Source organism: Mizuhopecten yessoensis, unplaced genomic scaffold (genome assembly GCF_002113885.1).
Source record: "Mizuhopecten yessoensis strain PY_sf001 unplaced genomic scaffold, ASM211388v2 scaffold10797, whole genome shotgun sequence".
Classification (NCBI taxonomy): Eukaryota; Metazoa; Mollusca; class Bivalvia; order Pectinida; family Pectinidae; genus Mizuhopecten; species Mizuhopecten yessoensis.
The window spans coordinates 2,192,123-2,214,285 of NW_018408726.1; the positions used below are offsets into that span (position 1 = coordinate 2,192,123).

The window sequence follows — 22,163 nt, forward strand, 5'->3', positions numbered from 1 at the left end:
CACCCCCACCCCCATCCCTCACTGGGGTTAACAATAATGCTCACCGATCGTCGTATAGACAGAAATGTGTAAGATAATATAGAGAAAGAGAAAGTTATTATTTCCCGTTAACGCTTATATCTGTTAACAGATACGGTGAACTTTATATCTACCAGATCCTCCGCGCTTCCTTTCTTTTTATGCTGTTTTCTTATCGTTTATATTATATGAAGATTGTTGTGGAGAATTAATGATATTTTTAATATCTCGCATTACTTGATTACCGACACACGCGATTGTGTTAAAATCATCTCAGTTTAGTATTCTCTCTCTCACACACACACACACACATACGCACACACACACATACCCACACAGATGTTTCAGATAATTGTACATGTTTTACAATGTCATAAGACATTCCTTTTATTGTGCTGTAGTTAAGGAGGCTCCACCCTTGATATTTTACAAGCAACTATTTTCACAGTCATTGTAATTGCATTTGTGAAATGATTGATCTGACAGAGCGTAACTCGGTCGACAACAAAAGTCCTAGCGACCCCGAGCTTGTGAACTACTGTTAACACGTGATATGTACAGGTGAGCCGGTAAACAAAACACATCAGTCTGTATTCCATGCGCCTCGTATACGACCTATTTGAAGTCGTCTGATCTTATGTCAGTGTCTTCCCGTGAGTTTAATTAATGTCATTGTATCATGAGCTTTATTTCTGAAGTACGTGTGATTACACATTTCCAAGTTAAGTATCGATATCGGGTGTTGCCATATCATCGACACGCACGTATACTATTGTTTACCCGGTGTTACTATAATTTACACTACGGTAATGGAATACCCGATACGCAATACGGAAATGACGACACGAAAATACGACAAGAAAAACATGTGTATTACGAATGATGGGAAGTCCTTTAATAAATACATTTATAATCACGTTGTTATCTGTTTGATAAAGTCACCAGTTACAAAAGTAAGAAATGATTCCCAATCGCCTAAGTGTTCCAGCTGGTCGCTTGATATCTCGTCATCGTCAAAATGGCTTCCGTATATAAATCATTACCAATCGTCTAAGTGTTCGAGCTCGTCGCTTGATATCTCGTCATCGTCAAAATGATTTCCGTATTCGTCGTAGTCTTCTTCCCGTTGTTGCAATTCTGTCTGAGGTTCGTCTGACGGATAATTGTAATCTTCGTCGCGTTTCGAACATTCTCGCTCATATTCTTTTTCTCGAATCCTCTCTGTGCGCTGAAGAAATAGTACTTTCTTACACACCCGGCATTTCTGCTGCTTTTTACGCAGTTGCGTCCGACTGAATTCTTACCTAGTAAACAGACGCTGACAGATAACACATTTTGTATTCGCTAACGGAAATGTCAGAGTCCCTTCCAATTGGATGATGTCCAGTGGTAGGAATGTATGAGTCTCTAGTCTATCGAACCGCCTCTGTGGTATGTCCTTTAGCAAGTTAACGTACCGTTCAGAAGCAACACGAAGGCGCGGTAGATTCTCCCCATGCCCATTGAGATTCTCAAACAGAGTGAACATTGCAGATGTCTTGGCGCAACAGTAGACTTCTATGGACTGTTGCAGAGGTCTTTTTAGCCATTTTTTGCCGTCATACCCGATCCAGCTTCTATCCATTGCTTTGCGCACATCTTTATCTTTTGTATGTACTTCAATGCACTTCACGAAGCCGGTAACATTGTCTATGGCGTCAACCATTTCACTTCTCCGAGATGGACACGCACCATCTATTGAGGACGGCGCAGATGATGTCTTCCGATACATCACTTCCAGTAGTTGCAGATCAAGCACGCCGGAAAGTTGCACTTTGAATTGATGATAGAGACAGTCCGAGTCCTCCCGACAGTCAAACATGAGCTTTTCTTTGGTTTTATCTTGAAGGATATCTCGAAGTCCATTGTTGAATGCTTCTTTGCCTAGTTTTAAAATGTCAAAGATGTACACTTTTGTTGTGGTTCCTATGATAATGACTGAAAGTTGACCCTTTCTGCTAACCTCCACACCCTCACAGAACAAAGCAATACGTTCGTGGCTTTTTACTTCGAGCACAACCTCCGTTACATAGGCATTGTCGTCAACGACGTGACAGCAAATCTCTTCCGGCATTTTGTGAGCCATCCTTTGAGCCTGAAGTAGCACGTACATTACAATTAGAAATCACATATATTTACGTTTGCAATTAAGGTTCAAACAAATATGCTTGAAGACTTGAAGTCCTATTAAGGAAAAGATTAATGCGATGCTCTAGTATTTCTGACGTTTTATAAACGTTATGTTTAAATTAATGCTTCGACTTTTGTAATAAACGTGAAAACTTGATTATAGTTTAGAAACAGCCTCGACAATACAGCCACATCTCCCTTTTGTTTCGTGGATCAATTCAAATGAACAAGTATATTACGGGGGAAACTAGTCGGGCTACTAGATTAGCGGTGGTTCAACGTAATGTGTTTGTGTGCATGTTTTGTTATGTATTTGAATGAAGATATTTCCTGCATTTACAAGATGTTTGTTAATAAACGCATTTCATAATTGTTGTTTCAAAATGAAATACAATTATGCAATTTAAAATTTAGATTGTTTTGCATATTAACAGTTTTAAAAATCTGTTCGTTTACAAAACATACCAGTAGCGTCACCGTGTATGTATAATACCAGACGGATCCCACGTCCTTAAATGACCTTAGCTGTTAATAGGACGTAAAACAAAATTAAACCAAACCTAACTAAAACACCAGACGGATCTCATTCCGAAAACAACACATTTCGTCAGAACAAAATGACCTCCCTCGTTTTACTGATCGTGAAATGTTTAGGTCTATCGAGTACAGCGTACACGACCCGGAATATCACAACTGTTATACCTGTAACTCTGGGGCGGTTGCAGTGATAACTGCCATTGATCGATAGATCTGCGCTTACTTGCTATATAGATATTGATTATGGTAATATAGGTCAACAGGACAGGTCATTGTGATCTGAGTACACATACATACAGCTACACGTCTATACACATGTGTACCCGAATCACCAGTTAATATATCTGTGTATAGAGTACATGTTATCAACGTCCTATGCATGCTTGTTATTGCAAACTATCTACAACAAATGCAAATGTGACACGCTTGGCTGATTTTGAAATACACTCTACGCGAGTCTCAGCGACAAACAGCTCACCAATGGTGTCGTTTTACATTATTATATCATACAACTTTACATGTTACAATGTGAAGGTATGCCTTTACCTCTGCGTCAGAGTATTATAAAATGTAATGTTATATTGCCAAGGTAGGTGTCTACCGGTTGTCTCAATTACTAATGTAAATGTTTCCTTTTATATTAGACGATATTTTGCAACATAATTCCATGACTCAATTATACAGAATAAAAAAAAGTATTTTTTTGCCGAAATATAACTCCACAAACAAATTACAAACCCTGGTTGTGGTGTCGATGTGGTATAATCGTTACTGAAAGGAATCCAGTAAACTATGGGAAAACCCAAAACTTCCAGCGAATCCAAACTGATTGCGGTTGACTGCTTCGGAGTTAGCTACAAGAAGGTACTTTCGTTTTAGAAGTATTATATATTAATAGGTTTTTTTAGGTGTTATTTCAGGTTGATGATCTAAAATGAAAACTTTGATGTGATATTCTATTCATGAGGTTTTTTTATGTAGAATAGGAGTGGATAAAATAAGAAATAGGAACAAACGCTATTTTATAGTATAATCTAGAAAAGGGTATCTTAAAGGGTATGTTTTTACAAATCCTATTCATCTTTTTTTATATATTAAATTTGTAACATCAGACTGCACAAAAAGTGTCTGTAAAATCGGGTAATTGATTCAATATGCGAACAAAATTCTATCGGCCGAAAAGGTGGAATCGAACAGTGTCCAGCTACTGTTCAAACAGAAGGGATGGCGCGTTAAACTACTTAAAAATATAAATAAGTGTGGCTATCACGACTAAGGCCAAATGTAGGTCAACATATTCATAATACCAGATGAGTGTGTGTGTTTGAACGGTGTCTCGTCATCTTTCTATCTGTTTTCTATTCTGATCGTGCATATCTGAAATGTCAAAACATTCTGGTATTGGCCATATCATTTTTTCATGAGGTTTATGATTTCCCGTGGGGAATTTTATTACAGTTAAATTTTCTAAATCATTAAAATTAAAACTTGAACATTAAAGCACTTGGGTTCAACAGTATCACTACCAGAAAATGCACATGATCACTGTGTCGGAAAAACTTTACGATATAATGGAAAGGATAATCAAGCCCCGTTACCACAGCGTGATAATTATTGTGAACATGTCCAGACCTTATTCCTGTTTCAATTCCTTGCTTTAATCAACGGACAACTATCGATGTCCAGTTGAAAAGGAGTCCCGGTTGAGTTGTATGATAAAACATTCAGTACCATAAACATGATTATATGTGATACAACGTCCTATACTTACATCTGCTTTGTATCTTACCTTTAAAATACACAGAGAATATATACATAATATGTTGTAAGTTTATACAACTATAAAGTTATATAGGCAATCAAGGGCTGCGGTGGCCAAGTCTGACATTCTGCTACCACTAAGCCCACCACCACTGGGTCGCTGGTTCGAGACCTTCATGGGGCAGTCGCCAGGTACTGGCCGTAGGTCGGTGGGTTTTCTCCGGGAACTCCGGCTTTCATCCACCACCAAACCCTGGTACGTCCTTAAATGACCCATAAAAGAGAACAGGTTCAATAAGGGAATCATTTAAAGACTTGAACACATTATACGTCATACCGCCACCTGATATGAATTTCGTTTAAAGTACACATAATGCTTTACCAGCTGACTTGGAAAGTGCACGTGCTGTCAACGTCATGTCGAAATGTTCTGTATACCACAGGCCCAAATATCTATGCCGGTCCGTGATTTGACTGTCTAACTTACCACAAGAATATCTTAATATAAATTGGGATACCGACGGGTTATGGAAGTAGATTACTTAAGTTTTTGATTGGTTAATCTGAAAACGCCACCGATACACCACTCGTTAAGTTTGTCTAGCATGAGTTGTAGAGAGTTCATTTGGGGCCATGAGTGCAATGTCATCCGCGTATAGTAGGAGAGATACCAATAGTCGTGACATACATTGAAAACAATGTCGGCGATACGTTGCACCCCTGTTTTACCCCCTGTGTAACACTAAACAAATCAGTAAGGTGATAATTAAGGCTTATTGCACATTTAACATCATTGTACAATGCTTAGATCGCGCCGAGGCATTTACCGGACACTCCAATCGACATCAGTGTATACCACAGGGAATTCCTGTTCACTGTATCAAATGCTTTTCTCAGGTCGACGGAGCATGTGAAAGTTGATTGTTTGAACAACCTTCTATTATTTATGATATTTTGTGTGGAGTGAAGATGGTCTAGACAACTCCGTTTCCTGCACACTTGCTCCTGTTCGTTCGCGTAATCACGACCCATCCGAGTTATTTTTACGATGTCATAACCCGATCCTATAACCATATTCACATACATAAATATAAATCCCAAATATGTTTGCTTTCGATGCATACCTGTACATCGAAATCTTGAAATAAAACTTTGTATATGAAGAAAGAGTTTCACTCTCCCGTGAGCTGAGGGCAGTGTCAGATTGGAGGGAATTTGGTGTTTAATCTTTGAAAGCCTATTCCTTTCGACCAATTGACTGTTTTTAAACCAAGTTTGTTATTTTAAGGATCCGTTAGACCAATGGATAAAATGTTATAATGGAGACGTTGTTTCCCTTGGTACCGAGAGGAAAACTCAAATTGGAAATATCAATTATACAATTGAAACAATTATTTTGTCATTATTACTGAAAAGATCAAGGTTAGCGATACAAGCCTTCCATACCTCTTGTTTTCTTTATACACAATGTAAACGTTATTCTCAAAATGCATTTCATCCGAAATAAATAAGTTTTTTAAGGGATCAATATTTACATTGTATACAACAGTCAAGTCCTTGGTAATTTAAAAATCATGCTTCTTTGTTTTATTTTATATTTATTTCGACTGTTTTCGTTTCTGTATTAGGAATGTATAACATTTGTCTTTATTGTTATTTTCAACATAAAATAACAAGAGGCCCAGAGGGCCTGAATCTTCACCAGGATAAAAAACGACCATGGAAAATTATTCTTATTAATACTATTTGAAATATTGTCTCGGCCTCTCAGCAACACCCGTTCCTCATGAGGTCCCTTCTTTGTGTCCCTATGAATTTGGGTGGATTAACATCAATTTCAACTATTGGGCCAGCACCCCTGTCCCCTAAGCCATCTATTTATACAGAATTTAGTCCCTTTTTTCCAAGGATACTCTACACAAAATTTGGTTAAAACCCTCCAAATAAAGGATGAGTATGTTGAAAAGGATGTTGAACATTTATTACCATGTTCCCCCTACTGGACCCTTCCCCTTTGCTCCCAGGGGGACAGCTGTTAAGAGAAATGGAATCCCCCTTAAAGAAGTATGCTCTGGATAAAAGTTGGTTAAAATAACTCAATTCATACTGCAGGAGAAGGATTTTAAAGATTTAAACCTCTAATTCCCTTTTTGGGCCCAATCTCTCTTCACCAAGAGGGGCAACACCCTACGTTTATATCAAGCTTATTCCCCTTCTGAAAAGGTTGCTCCAGACCAAATTTGGTTAAAATAACTCTGATAGTTAAGAAGAAAAAAGGATTTTAAATATTTAAACCACAAATTCCCCTTTAGGGCCTCGCCTTTCTGCACGCAAATGGACAACACCCTGATTCGTTTATACAAAGTTTAGTCCCTTTGGCATATGGATACTCCAGGCCAACTTTGGATAAAATCCTTCTAATGGTTTACAAGAAGAAGGATTTAAAAACTTTAAACCTCAAATGCCCCTATTGGGCCCCTCGTTTCAGCACCCACAGGGCCCCATCCTCAATTAATAAAAACATTATTTCCTAATTTGGATAAAATCCCTCAAATGGGACAGAAGAAGGATGATTTTAAAGGTTTAAACCTCAAAGTCCCCCATGACACCCCGCTTCTCAGCATCGAGAGGGGCCACACCCGCCATTTATACAAAATTTTGTCCCCTTTGTCCAAGGATGCTTCAGGCCAAATTTGAATAAAATCCTTCCGATGGTACAGAAGAACAAGATTTTTTAAAGGTGTAAGTCTCAAATTCCCCTATTACGCCCCACCCCTCTGCACCATGAGGGGCCAGACCCTCAGTTTATGCACAATTGAGTCCTCTTTGTCCAAGAATGATCCAGGCCAAATTCGGATAAAATCTCTCCAATGGTGCAGAAGAAAAAAGATTTTAAAGATTTAAACCTCAAATTCCTCTATTCGGCCCCGCCCCTCAGCACCCAGAGGGGCCGCAACCTCCTGTTAAACAAAGTTGAGTCCCTTTGCCTAAGGATGCTTCAGGCCAAATTGGATAAAATACCTCCAATGGTACAGAAGAAGAAGAATTTTAAAGGTTTAAACCTCAAATTTCCCTATTGGGCCCACTCCTGAGCACCCAGAGGGCCACATCCTCAGTTTATACAAAATTAAGTCCCCTTTGCCCAAGGATGCTCCTGGCTAAATTTGGTCAAAACCAATAAAGCTGTTCAGCACTAGTAGCGTTTTGAATGAAACGGAGGACGCTGACGCTATGTACATTCTACAACAATTAGAGACTACGAAATCAGTTTTCCTAGCTGGCTACAAATCCAACAACGGTAGTGATTTTTAAATTGAAATTGTTATATATTTGATATAGACGTAGAAGGAAGTAACTGCCTGCGTCCATCATGTACCCTATCAAATCCGAAGCCTATATAACATAAAGACAATATATTTGTACATTATATTAGTGGAGAGTAATCATTTACCGGTAATCAATGTAGTTGATGCCTTTTCTTGTTTGCATTTACTAAATATTTACCCTACCCAAATTTCTAATTTCTGATATACTACTGTTTAGCAGTTGGATACATTAAAAAATAGTAGGACGATTAACATAATATATTTTGATGAATTTAGACCTTATGTCAGCAAAACAACGACATTTGAAAATGAAATGAAATGAATCTTCTGCATCATACATATAACAAAATGTACACAATCCCTTTCCTCTTTCGATTTTATTAATGCGTAACTCAAAACATTTAATATTGAATTTGTGTGCTTGTAATCTTATTTTACAAAGATGTTCTACGCAATTAATATTAATAGGTTCGGACAAATAAATCTTTGACATATGCTGGAAAAGTGTATAGTAAGAGTTGGAAATCGATCATCACCCGCAGTAGTCAGTATCGGTCGGTGCCGAGTTGTCTATAAAGTGAACCAAGCAAAACTGATATATAGTATATAGTAGACAGATTAAATATGTCGGCTAATTGTTAAGGTTACTGAAGTAGGATCATCAGTACCTTTGCTAAACTAAGCTGTCCTTATCACGTACAGGAGATATAGTGTGACATTTCAGACAGGGATAAAATCATAGGACGCAGCAATGGTCGATGTTACCGGATTTAATCATCATTGGGGATTCCCGTTCACTATTTGACAAAAGTAGGTTTTTCCCTTTAGTTAGTTAGTTGCAGGCAGAGATGTTAAAGATACGGATGGGGTAGGCTTAGGTGAAATAATTATTAAAACACTTGCAGTTTGTGGTCCTTTGCAGTGGTGTAACACTCCTACACCTGCTTGTACAGATTTAATAGTTAACTTTGAGAAAAAAAAAGTTCATCTTCACTGTCACTCCCCGCCCAGTTTCGATTATCTATCCTCAATTTGACTTTCTTACACACCCGACATTTTTGAGTTCCATTTTGCAGCTGATTACGACTGAATTCTTCCCGTGGAAACATCCGATCACATATTGTACACTTTGTTGTCGCAGCAGGGAAACCGAGAGTCCCTATCTCAGGTATGATCTCCAATGGCAGCAGAGCGGTAAATTCGTATTCGTCAAAAGATCGGTCCTCTTTCCCTCTCCAGATGTCCGCATAGCGCTTTGAGGCAACTCGCAGACGAGGCAAATCCGCGTCGGACTGTTTCAGCTTTTCATACAGCAGGAAAAATCCGGATACATCTGCAACGCAATGCTGGACAAGAACTTCGTGAAGTGGGCGTCTTTTCGCTATTTCGTCATTCATTTGTCTGCCTTTGATTATCTTTGCAATCATATCGTCGTCATCAAGGTACAACTTAACGCAACTCGAGTATCCGTAAACATTCTCAACATCGTCAATCATCGCACTTCGCCTGTACGATTTGTACGTTCTTTGCGGTGAAGGGAAGTTATCTCTCCGGAACATTATTTCCAGGAGCTGGATGTCAAGCACGCCTGCTATTTTAACCTTGAATTGATGCCAAAGGCTATCGGAGTCTTGCCTACAGTCAAACATCAACTTCTCGATGGAATTGTCCTCCAGAACTTCACGAAGTCCATTGTCGAATGCAGCCTGACCGAGTTTCTGTATGTCAAAGATGAAGACCTCGGCCTTTGTTGCTATTGTCAGTAGAGTCAGTTCACCCAACCTACTCAAGTGTACACCTTCACAGTCAACAGCGAGGAGTTTTTGGCTTTTGATTTCAGATAAAGCTGACGTCAGGTTACCTTTGTCTTCTATTAAGGTGTGCTTCATTCTTGCGGCATTTTCGATCTTAATAAACAAATAATACATGTTTTAAGTTAACGTTGTTAGTGACCAAACGAATAAATAGAACTAGGTTGCTAATAACTATTCATACACTTTGTATTGTGTGAATGTCTCTGATATCTATATATCGAATGTCCTTTAACTTATGTATATATATACTGACCGGTTTCCACTTACAGCAAGTAGATACTGATGTCATAACAAACACCACCGTGTCTAAAGTGTTCGCGATTTGCCCTGATTTACTCCATATGCCACAAATCTGTACATGTTTTCATTTGAAGCAATTATTATGCAACATAAATAAAAATAAAATACCCTGAACGAGAATTGACTGAGTATTTATCTGACAATATTAAAAATAAATGCTGTAGAATGATTTGCAAGATAAAGCGAGTTATATCCTCGGAGAAGAAATCAATACTATTGATTTGTAAGCCAGGTGACAAAATGGCGTAGCAAAATCGATTTCTTCTGAATAACTTGTCATATACCGAAAATCAGCCAACACAAATGTATGTAATTAATTTCCATGTAATTATTTAAAAAGAAATAATTCCGTATGTTGCAAATTGTGTTTCAATGGGGCTTTTATTACCTCCCTTGAAATTTTAATTACAAAAGGGGTAATAGACGAAGAATACATCCGGTCGAACGCTTTTGACGTGACGCTATAGTTCACATAACTAAAATAATATAAAAACTAGCTGATTGTGAACGTTTCATTTGGACTGGTTTATGTTATAGTTGGCCAATATGTAGCTCCCCACAGAAATGATCGGTTCGATATTATCAACAAAATGTTATAAAATGAAATGAAAGTCAGTCGTTTCTTATAATGATCGCAATTGTGAAACGTCAAGAGGGAGACAAGGAAGTGAATAATATGTCTGTTGTTTTCAGGAAGCATGTCCTATCAATTTCAGATGTGGCCGTAACACCTAAACCATGCGCACCACAAGACACTCATCCCCACTCACCCTCCAACACACACAAACACACACACACAAAGGGAATGCACATCCCCACTCACCCTCCAACATACACACACACAAAGGGAATACACATCCAGTCACCCTGCAACACACACACAAATAGGGAATTTGATAGGTTAAGAAAACACAATTCATCTCGTCTGGAGTTCACTGCTAACATTTCTCTTTCGTTTTACCTTAGTACTCAGAAACAAAACTGAAAGTTGGTTATTTCATCAATTGCCACAAGCATAATGGAGCCAAACGAAATATACCAGAGTTTACGTGAATCCACTGAAGTGATATGTACTAAAATATATTTGATAAAGTAAAGTCACGTGCAGTAGAATACACGTCACAAACTTAAGTGACATGTACTCAAATATGTGTGAGACAAGCCAAGCCACGTGATTCAGCGGACGTGACATGTAAATAGTATGTAGATATTTAGATTTAGAGTTTACAATTGATAAATCCAAGGCTCTTGTAGTTTATTAGGTTTATTACTGATAAGAAGACCCATACATGAACCTATTAATTGCCTTGAGATTTCGGGAATTCATCACACAATAACATGAGTTTATAAAAATAAAAGAACTTTAATGTTGATTTAGGGAAAATACAGCAGAAGTTATGTAGGGGGAGGGACCTATATAAAGGCCAAAGATTCACCTTAAAATATTACTCATAATACTCATGATAAAAAAGAGCCAAATGCAGCCTCCAACGGTTGCAAACCTTTAACGATTATGAAAGTATAGACTTGAGGAAACCTATTTTCGAACCGGAGGAAGCTACCTCTTTTCCGTAACTATAGAATTACAAAACTATAGATAACGTATATACATATATACCAGCGCTTCAAATAACGCACCTTATGTTTTTAGAAAATCACCATGTCCCTTTGTTCGATAGACTACCCGGACGTTGTTACTATATTTAAATGTTTTAAATGACATGTCTACGCGGTGTACTAGTACACGTGTGTAATTCACCTAGTGTTTAGATATTACCGATAACAGGAACTGATATATAACTTTCTCTTCCTCTATAATAATCTAAGTACACCTGTCTATACGATGTTTGGTGAGCACTATTATACACCCCCCTCCCAACTCTCACTTAGTAAGGGTATATTTAATTATTGTTACTATCTCAGTATGGTTATATCGAGTTATACACCTGAATACATTTTGGTGGTCACCGGTAACGGTTGAAAGGTGACAGGTAATGATCAAAGATCACACTTTAACACGTTTGAAGTTAAAGCTTGAGTACAAGACATCTCACAAAAACCCTCAACAACTTTAGTTTGTATTCACACCATAGTATGGTAACATTGATTTAAACACCTGATTAGATTTTCGTGCTCATTGGTCAATATTAAACGGTCAAAGGTCACAAGCAAAGTGCATGTCTGTAGTGAAAAGGTTAAAGGGTCACAGGTCACGAGCAAAACAGTGTGAGAAGGAAGGAGTGGTGGTGGGGGAGGGCCTGTGAGTATATCTATGTCAGCCTCCGCTCGCTTTCTTTTTATTAACTCACCTGGTCCGGAGTGAAAGTTTCAACGAATTCTGCTGGTTAATTGCGAAAGGGTGGAGCCTCCTTTAAGGGTCACAGGTCACGAGCAGAACAGTGTGAGGTGAATCTAAAGTGTCGTCATCTCACCTTTTCGAGGCGAAAAGACGACAAAAGTCGAGCGAAAAGACGAAATAATTTCGCGATAATTATCGACCTACAACTGTTATTTCGTGTTACAAATGTCGTCCGTTAGTCTTTCCGTTATTTTCCGGCGAGATCACGACATTTAGTTAAGTTTAAATGTCGTTGTTTCGTTATTTCGCGGCGAGATGACGACATTTATGGCCAAGTATAAACAAAGCGTAGCTGAATCGAATCATTTCGGTAATACAAGCGTAGCCGAATCGACATCGATTTTGTGGACAACTCGTACACATTTTACACCTTTGTGTGCATACGCTTTACTGGTCATTTGTCTGATGAAGGTGAGTGTACATATCGTACTATTCATCGAAACGTGACATAGAAAATGTTATTGGTTGTGTAAAAAGAACTTTTCATAATCCAAGGTTTACATTGTATATAAGAGTCGAGCCAAACGTAATTTAAAAACGATTCATCTGTGTTAAAGTTTATATCTAGTTCGACTGTTTTCGTCTTTTTATAAGGAGTTTATGAGCTTTGTCTATATTCTCATTTCCTGGCCTCCAGCGCGCAGGGACTCGAAAGATTTCGGAGACAATTCAGGCTGTGCTGTGGAGGATTCGATTGATAGCAAAGGAGGTACTTGTACCAGAAGAGTTTATTTCCGGTAACCTAAAGTTTGTAATCGCAGCGTGAACCTGAATCAAAAGCGTAATCTTCACAACTAACATGTGTTTTGTGTACCAAAAGCGGGAAAATATATAATTTACCTGGCTGATGTTTTGCAAACATGCGGCGTTATCAGGAACTCGAAGACTTTAGAGGTTATCTCAGCTGACCTGTTTCATTTTATAATGTGTTAATTGTCCTTGTGTTTATAATGTTCTTCCTTTAACTATAGACGGACTTGGTCACCTATTATTTGACACATTCTGGTCCTAACAATATTTAAAATGTGGCTACTCCAACAACTGAAAATGTATTTCATTTTGGTACCTGTGTTAATTTCTGTGTATTGGGCATATACATGCTACATGTACCTGGCTGTACACGTCTGAGATAACCAATTTATATCAGTGACAATCTATAGGCTTTAATATCACTTCCACAAAGCTAAATATTCAATGTATGATAGGAGTTTTCGTTATCCTTTACTTTATAGAAGTAGACTGATTTTTGTCATACATCATTGACAGTGACTACTGTGAGTATAATTTTTGTTACCAATATACTTTGCAAACATTAATTGTCATTCTTTATTTTAATTGCTTAAAATTTATTGCATTTCAATATATAACTAGAAACACCATGTCTGCAGTGTTGAATCGCGGGACTTGTAAGCGTATCGAAATCAAAAGTACAATGAAATGCAAAGAACGGTACTGTACTATAATTTGCTTAATGAGAACACTAGAATAGTCTGAATGCATTAGATACAGACACATAACATCGAAATAATTTAAGCCAATCCGATCTTATTTGTACATAGAAAATAAGGCCCCCCCCCCCTCATTACTGTACACATATAGGTAACTTGGACTTTTTCATTTGACTCAATGAAAGCAATCACTGCTTTGTGGACGTGCAATGGTATATTGATATACAATAGCATTTTTTAAAACACAACAGCTAATTTTTAGCGTAAATGTATTTTGAAATTATCAGTTAATGATAACAATTATCTACATTCAAAAATGTGACGTGTTGGTATTTTACACAACTAAATTGTGTAGTTTTACTAGTCAACTTATAGGTTGTTAAATATTTTATCATTCATTCGAAGTGTTCGATTTGATTTTCATTTATACAGTTGGGCATTGTATGACATGTAAGCTAATGGGTAATTTATTTTTTTACTAAATACACGGGTGATTCTGTAATTTCCTTAATTTCCGAATGCAATTTATATTAAAAACAATATTTCAAAAGGGTGTTAATTATAACAATATCGTTGATTTACAAACAATTGATGTTGCCATTATTTATCATTTTTATTTTTCATACCTCTTCCAATCATAAAATTATTCCTTTTTACATTCTAAAAACAATCATCTGTAATAACTGCATTAAAATTGAAAAATTAAAAAAAGCTGTTCATCAAATCTTTTCTATATCTACAATTTTACATTTCACGTTGCCCAGTGATGCAAGTTAATGGTAATAGATCTTTATTTCAAAGAGTAAAATTATTTCAGTTACAGTGTATATTCTTCTTATTTGTTACCCTGGATCAAATTAATAGCCACAAACATGTACACGTCTTTTGCTCATTCTATTTTAAAATCTTTCCTTTTTTAAAGGAGATCAACTTCTTAACAACATGAAATAAAATGTCTCTATCGTAAATGTTTATTAACACAAGAATTAGCTCACTGTAACTGATATGGCGTCCAGTGTTGTAGATACACAAGCACTTCTTACATACAATAGCGACGCTGTGTACGTACCAAGTTTTCATAGAACGGAACATGCGACTCAGGTTTATTATTACTTTAAGTTTTCCGAAGTATCAGGTTCAACATACAATAGATAAGATTTTATATATATACAAAAGTAGAAGCTACCGTATGCCTATTACAAAGAAGATAAAGTTAGGCTGGACATTATATCATATGAAAAAGACATTGGTGTATTGATAAATAAGGATATGAAGTTTGCGTTTCGCATTCATCAGGCAGTAAACAAGGCAAACAGCATTGTGGGGCTTATTAGAAGAGCGTGTGTGTATTTGGATGAAGTACCTTTGAAACAGCTGTTCGTCCACACCTGCAATACGCGGCAAGTGTATGGAACCCATACACTGTTTAAGACATTGAAACAATTAAAACAGTACAGCGAAGGGCAACAAAACCAATACCTGGACTGAAGGATCTATCTTACAGCGACCGTCTTAAAAAAATAGGAATCCCAACACTGACATATCGAGGAATGAGAGGAGATATACATAATGTTAACAAAATTATGACCAATTTTCACGCCAACAAAGTTACTGCTGGCATCTTTGATAAAGATTTAACATCTTGAACGAGAGGTCATACACACACAAAAATAAAGAAAAATAAATGTAAATAAGACAGTGGGATCATTCCTTTCGTTAAAGAACTCTTGATATTTGGAAAAGTCTTCCTGGGTCGGTCACACAGACTACAACAATAAGAGACTATAAAATCAGTTTGGACAATCATTGGAAACATTGAACTGAACGTAAATCACCTAGCTAGCTACAAAGCCATGAACGGTAGTGATTTTACAATGAAATTTGTTATATAAATGATATAGACATAAAGGGAAGTAATGGCCTTCGTCCTTCATGTACCCTATAAAAACCTAAGCCTATAACATAAAGACATTATATTTGTACATTATTATAGTAGAGAGTAATCATTAACCAGTATTTAATGTAGTTGTGAAACCTTTTCTTGTTCGCATGCACTAAATATTTACCCTACCCAAAGTTCGAATCTCTGTAATAATACTCTTTAGCAGTTGGATTAATTTAAACATAGTAGAACGATTTACTCAATATCTTGATGAATTTAGATCTTATGTTAGCAAAACAACGACATTTCGAAACGATATGAAATGAATCTTCTGCTTCAATCATATTACAAAATGTATACAATCCATTTCCTCTTTCGATATCATTATACCTACGCAATTAAAAATTGAATTTGTGTGCTAATAATCTTATTTAACAAAGATGTTTTACATAATAAATATTGATAGGTTTGGACAAATACATTTTGGACATATGTTGCTAGAGTCTATGATAAGAGCTGAAATCGATCATCACCAGCAGTAGTAATTATCGATCTGCGTTTCTTCGTAATAGTCATCTCCACTATCGTCTCTCGCCCAGTTGTCTTCTCTGTTTATTTGAACATCTATCTTCAATTTGACTTTCTTACACACTCGACATTTTTGATTTCCCTGTCGCAGCTGAATACCACTGAATTCTTCCCGTGGAAACATCCGATCACATGTTGTGCACTTTGTTGACGCACCAGGGAAACCGAGAGTCCCGGTCACGGGTATGATCTCCAAAGGCAGCAGAGCGTTTGATTCGTATTCGTCAAAACGTCGGTCCTCTTTCCCTCTAAACATGTCTGCATAGCGCTCTGAGGCAACTCGCAGACGAGGCATATCCGAGTCGGACTGTTTCAGCTTTTCATACAGCGGGAACAATCCGGACACATCTACAACGCAATACTGGACAAGCTCTTTTGGAAGTGGGCGTGTTTTCCATATTTGCCTCCCGTAGTTAAACATAAGTTTACCCTTGTCTTTCTTAGCAATCATATCGTCGTCGTCAAGGTACAACTCAATGCACTTCCGGTATCCGTAAACATTCTCAACATCGTCAATTCTCGCGCTTCGCCTGAACGATTTGTACGTTCTTTGTGGTGAAGGGGAGTTAACTCTCCTGAACATTATTTCCAGGAGCTGGATGTCAAGCACGCCTGCTAGTTTAACCTTGAATTGATGCCAAAGGCTATCGGAGTCTTGCCTACAGTCAAACATCAATTTCTCGATAGAATTATCCTCCAGAACTTCACGAAGCCCATTGTCGAATGCAGCCTGGCCGAGTTTCTGTATGTCAACGATGAAGACCTCGGCCTTTGTTGCTATTGTCAGTAGAGTCAGTTCACCCAACCTACTCAAGTTTACACCTTCACAGTCAACAGCGAGGAGGTTTTGGCTTTTGATTTCAGATAAAGCTGACGTCAGGTTACCTTTGTCTTCTATTAAGGTGTGCGTCATTCTGGCGGCCATTTCGATCTTAAACAACAAATAATACGTTGCTAGTGACCATACGAATGAACACAACTTGGTTGCTAATAGCTAATCATAAACTTTGGTTTGTATATACTGACCGGTTTCAAATTATAACAAGTAGATACTGCTGGTGCAGATAACAAACACCATCATGTCTAAAGCGGACGTGACATGTAAAGTTCATGTTACCGATAACAAGACCGACAACTCAAGTTTTAACAATACAATTATAAGTTCACTCCGCACTTTCATTGCGGACCCATACATGAAGCTCTTAATGCCTTGTGACTTCGGGATTCATCACCAATCACACAAAATCCTGATTTTGTAAAAATAAAGGTACTTTAATATTGACTTAGGGAAAATACAGCAGAAGTTATGTATGAAGATGGGCCTATATAAAGGTCAGAGATTCACCTTAAAATATTTCTCATCTCCACCTTTGTCCATCTTTACCAGATATTCGTTTGGTTGTGTATATATTATACATATCACGTTACATGTATGCAACTCTGGCAACAGTAACGTGCCTATTATAATCACACATATAACCACGGATAATAATTTGTGAACCGCTTTGAGACGACCTATGGACTAGGTTGTGATAAAGCGGTATATAAGAACCTCGAATTATTATTATTATTAATATAGTAATGTAAACTTATCCCATAGTCTGTTATGGTAAATGCACACACAGTACAGTAATATCAATAATTACACCTGAAACAGTACGTATACATACCTGGGATAAAAAAGACAGCTGCTGCCTCCAACAGTTGCAGGCACATAAAACGATAATGAAAGTATAGATTTGAGGAAATCTATTTTCGAACCGGAAGAAGCTACCTCTTTCTCGTAACTATAGAATTACAAAATAATAGAAAACCTATATATAAACACCAGCGCATCAAATAACGCACTTTGTGTTTTTAGAAAATCACCATGTCCCTTTGTTCGATAGACTACCCGGACGTTGTTACTATATTTAAATGTTTAAATGACATGTATACGCGGTGTACTATCTGTATCTGTATCTGTGGATATACGGCGCAGGGTCCCTAAGAATATGTATCGCGTCGAGGGAGGAGTGCTTGGTAATCTAGTAGTTTTTGAGGGTGATGGTTCCTTTGAAACTCTCCACCGTGGTACTATGCGTGGAGATGTCGGTCATATGGTTCCAGTCAATAGTGGTCTTATTGAAGAAAGAGTTTTTAAATTGTTCTGTTTTACAATTCTGTGTAATTAGGTGTAATTTTCAACAGTATTATTATACTGATAGCCACTTAAATCCAAATCCCGCAGACGAATTTTACGTTTGTTTTCGTTAACTGGTGTCAGGAACTCATGCGAAGGTAAGGCTGGCACCACACCCTCGATCACTTTATAGAACATAACCGGGCGAAGCATACGGCGTCGTTCTGCTAGTGGGGACAGGCCCGCGTCTCTTAACTTTTTGGTCACACATCCTTCCTCTCGAGAACGAAAGTCTCCGGAGATAAACCTTGCTGCCCTCCTTTGCACTTGATCGAGTCTGTTTATGTCTGGTTGTGCGTAGGGGTCGCAGACGACTGATCCGTACTCAAGGATGGACCTAACAAGGCAGAGGTAGGCTGATCTACGATATTCGGCTGGGCAACGTTTGAGGTTTATGTTGGTAAAACCGAGCGAGCAGTTCGCGTTTTGACGGTTTTGTTGATGCTGGAGTTCCGTTTTAGAATATCAGATATGGCGATTTTAAGAAAAGGACTTTCGGACGTCTGTTGTAGGATGTGTTCACCTAGATTGTACACTTCTTAGCATTGCATGGCATCCCCATGCTTCGGCCCATTCTTCCAATTAAATGAGATCTTCTTGTAATTTGGTGGTGTCCCGGGTCGTTTTTATCTTCCAGTAAAGGAAGAAGTCGTCTGCAAATAGATGCACTTGTGAGGTGACTAAATAAGGTAAATCGTTTATATGGCAGAGAAATAGGAGGGGGCCGAGGACTGTCCCCTGCGGAACTCCGGATAGTACTGATGATATCTGAGAGTGTTCACCGTCAACGACCTCATGTCACGGTCACACACAAATGATGTCAGCTATTGATGGACAGTGGACAGGTTCATCAATACCGTAATTCTGCATCTTAAAAAGCAGCTTTCTGTGGGACACGGTGTCGAAGGCTTTCGAGAAGTCTAAGGCTATGACGTCCGTTGGCGTGTCTTCATCATGGTTCTTTAGAAGGTCATGCATTGTCGTGATGAGCTGCGTTTCAAGGGAGAAACCGGCCCTGAAGCCATGGTTTAGTTTGGTTAAAATCTTGTTTTTCTCTAGATGGTGGAAGTATGTGTTTACATAGAATATCCTCAAGGACTTTGCACGAGACGCAAGTTAACGACACTGGACTGTAGTTCTCGGGTAAATGAACAATTCCCTTTTTAAAAAATGGGTGAGACATTGGCGCTTCTCCAGTCCTTGGGCAGGTGGCCGGTAGCTTTGGAGCACTGTATGATGCGTGTTAGCGCTGGTATTAATTCGTCTGCACAGTTTTAAGGATTTTATTCGGAATGCCGTCTGGTCCTGTCGCCTTGTGGATCTGTAATCCGGAGAGTAGTTTAGCTACTCATTTAGCTGTAATTTCCAGCGGTGGTAGCTGGTCTCGATGTATCGGTAGTAAAGACTGACACAAACTGGTCCAGTAGGATTTTGGCTTTGTCAACACTACTATTCTTGAGAGCTCCATTCACTTTCAGAGGTGGAACTTCTAGGTTTTCCTGTCTCCTCGATTTCACGAAGCACCAGAATGGTTTAGTGTTATTGTCACCAAGACCTTCCGCTATGGTGTTGTTGATATGTAATAATTCTGCCTTTTTAAATCACGTTTACACTTATGTTGGAATGCCTTGAACTGATCCGATGTTCCGGATGACCTGGCTTTATTATAGAGCCTTGCTTTCATTTTGACCATTCGACGAAGGTTACGGTTAAACCATGGGAGCGATAAACGACCCTTCATGACCTTGAATGGTATGTGTCTGTCCATGGAGGCGCGTATGTCCTCTTTGAAAATGTCCCACTTATTGTCGATATCATCATCAGTCCCTCCTTTTGGGGAGAGTCTGCGAGATATATTGACACAGTCAGACTTGAGCCCCTCCCAGTTTGCTTTTGCATAGCGGTAGCATTTCCGGGGCTTCCGCATGACTATGTGTGGGAGTAAGTCGAAGTCGGTTAACACTATTGCGTGTTCACTGATACCTGGAACACTTATCGAGGATTTGGCCAGGGATGCATTGTTTGTGAAAACCCAGTCAAGGATGTTGTCTTGTCTGGTGCAGTCATGGTGTACTTGTGTAAGTCCATTTTCCAGTGAGGGCTTGTTGAGCCTCCCGTTGTTGGGCACCACTTGCTACTGTCAGGGTATCCCAGTTTACATCTAGACAATAAAAGTCCCCTGCTAATATCACATGTCGGTTAGATGCGCCCTTTAGATTGTTTCTTCATGGATTCTAGGAGGAGGTTTATATCACTCTGTGGGGCATATAGAAGGTAGAGATATAAAGGTCCTTCTTATTTCTGGGTTTAATTTTTGACCAGACAATTTCACAATCAGTAGCTAGCTGTTGTTGCTCGTCTGTGATTAATCCCTTTCGAATCGCAGTGAATACACCCCCACCCAGGCCCGATGATCTATCATTTCGGTGTATAATAAAGGATTCAGGAAAAACCTCACTGTTTAGGGTTGATGTGGGTGCTGGCAACTTTCCTGGTTTAGTACCTCTAAGCCAAGACTCTGTACCACAGATGATATCCGGTTTAATGTATTCAATAGCTGCTTTGAATTCTGACTGATTTGTCCTTTCCCTACAACAGTTTATTGTGAGTACGCGTGGGTTCCCATTTCTAATGAGGTATGGGTTATTAGTGGAGGTGTTGTCTACTGTAGACGACTGCCTTCTTGAACCAATACTACTAAAGGATGAGGGTCTAGGTCTTACTTTCGAACTACTACTGTGCGGTGGGCTGAAACTCAGGGTAGTTGTAATCGAGACAACAGAATCATCCAATTTTAATAGTGGTTGATAAATGTTTGATATTTCAAAACTGTTAAATGTTATGCTATCGATATTAACAGAGTTACACTAATAACAGTGCCAGATAACGCTCTAGCCTTCTTATGATACCACATACTACAATTGGTACAACAGACTCCGATCTGTTGCCAGGTGACAGGGATTTCACAAAGTCTACTTGGGAAAAACAGACTTATTTCCGGGGCCAGGGTTCAGGTTTATATCACCAGCAGTTATGATGAGTAGAAGGATAATGCATTTGCGTTGTCTACCGGAGTGTTGAGCTATGGGGCATCCTGACGAACAAAGTGAACGTGGGAGGTTTCCCTTAGAAACGACTGACGATACCGCAATATAAGCTACATATGTGGTTTGGCCTGGGAAACTACGACTCTCTGATAGTCCTAAATATGCCACGAACGATGTAATGAGGCATAGAGTCAGTAGTATTGATGGTGTTGATGAAATCGACTTCATTGCAAATCTTGACACCGGAAGTGGGACACGTTAACAAGAAAGGGGTGGTCGACGGTGAATACCAGCCTTTATCGGGTTGTAACTTCGTCATATTCGCTGCGTGCGGATGTAATATGCATTTCAACTCAATAATGCACGTATTGTTTGGCATGAAGACATATCTAGTGCCAGAACAAAATGTATTGTTTGTGTAAAAAGAACTTTTCATAATCCAAGGTTTACATTGTATATAAGAGTCGATACATACGTAATTTAAAAATCATGCATCTGTGTTAAAAAACACAACAGCTAACGTTTTTTTGGAATTATTAGTTAATTATAACAATTATCTACATTCAAAAATGTTAAGTGTTGGTTTATAGGTATTTTACACAACTAAATTGTGTAGTTTTATAGTCAACTTATAGGTTGTTTAAGATTTTATTATTCATTCAAAGTGTTTGATTTTATTTTCATTTATACAGTTGGGCATTGCATGACATGTAAGCTAATTGGAAGAGAAAT

General features: G+C 38.3%; 3 protein-coding genes across 3 annotated transcripts; all 3 read right to left on the reverse strand.

The window, feature by feature from the left end:
• Positions 1 to 856: 856 nt before the first annotated feature.
• LOC110462490 (piRNA biogenesis protein EXD1-like) lies at positions 857 to 3,583 on the reverse strand. The gene is made up of 2 exons (XM_021516454.1): positions 3,463 to 3,583; positions 857 to 2,152 (listed from the first exon to the last, which is right to left on the reverse strand). Exon 2 carries the CDS (start codon positions 2,141 to 2,143, stop codon positions 1,319 to 1,321), a length of 825 nt encoding a protein of 274 aa, XP_021372129.1. The 5' UTR covers positions 2,144 to 2,152; positions 3,463 to 3,583; the 3' UTR covers positions 857 to 1,318.
• Positions 3,584 to 8,183: 4,600 nt separating this feature from the next.
• LOC110462518 (piRNA biogenesis protein EXD1-like) lies at positions 8,184 to 10,975 on the reverse strand. The gene is made up of 2 exons (XM_021516497.1): positions 10,887 to 10,975; positions 8,184 to 9,718 (listed from the first exon to the last, which is right to left on the reverse strand). Exon 2 carries the CDS (start codon positions 9,698 to 9,700, stop codon positions 8,774 to 8,776), a length of 927 nt encoding a protein of 308 aa, XP_021372172.1. The 5' UTR covers positions 9,701 to 9,718; positions 10,887 to 10,975; the 3' UTR covers positions 8,184 to 8,773.
• Positions 10,976 to 13,577: 2,602 nt separating this feature from the next.
• LOC110462492 (piRNA biogenesis protein EXD1-like) lies at positions 13,578 to 18,064 on the reverse strand. Its single transcript, XM_021516457.1, has 2 exons — positions 17,873 to 18,064; positions 13,578 to 17,133 (listed from the first exon to the last, which is right to left on the reverse strand). Exon 2 carries the CDS (start codon positions 17,125 to 17,127, stop codon positions 16,144 to 16,146), a length of 984 nt encoding a protein of 327 aa, XP_021372132.1. The 5' UTR covers positions 17,128 to 17,133; positions 17,873 to 18,064; the 3' UTR covers positions 13,578 to 16,143.
• Positions 18,065 to 22,163: the final 4,099 nt, after the last annotated feature.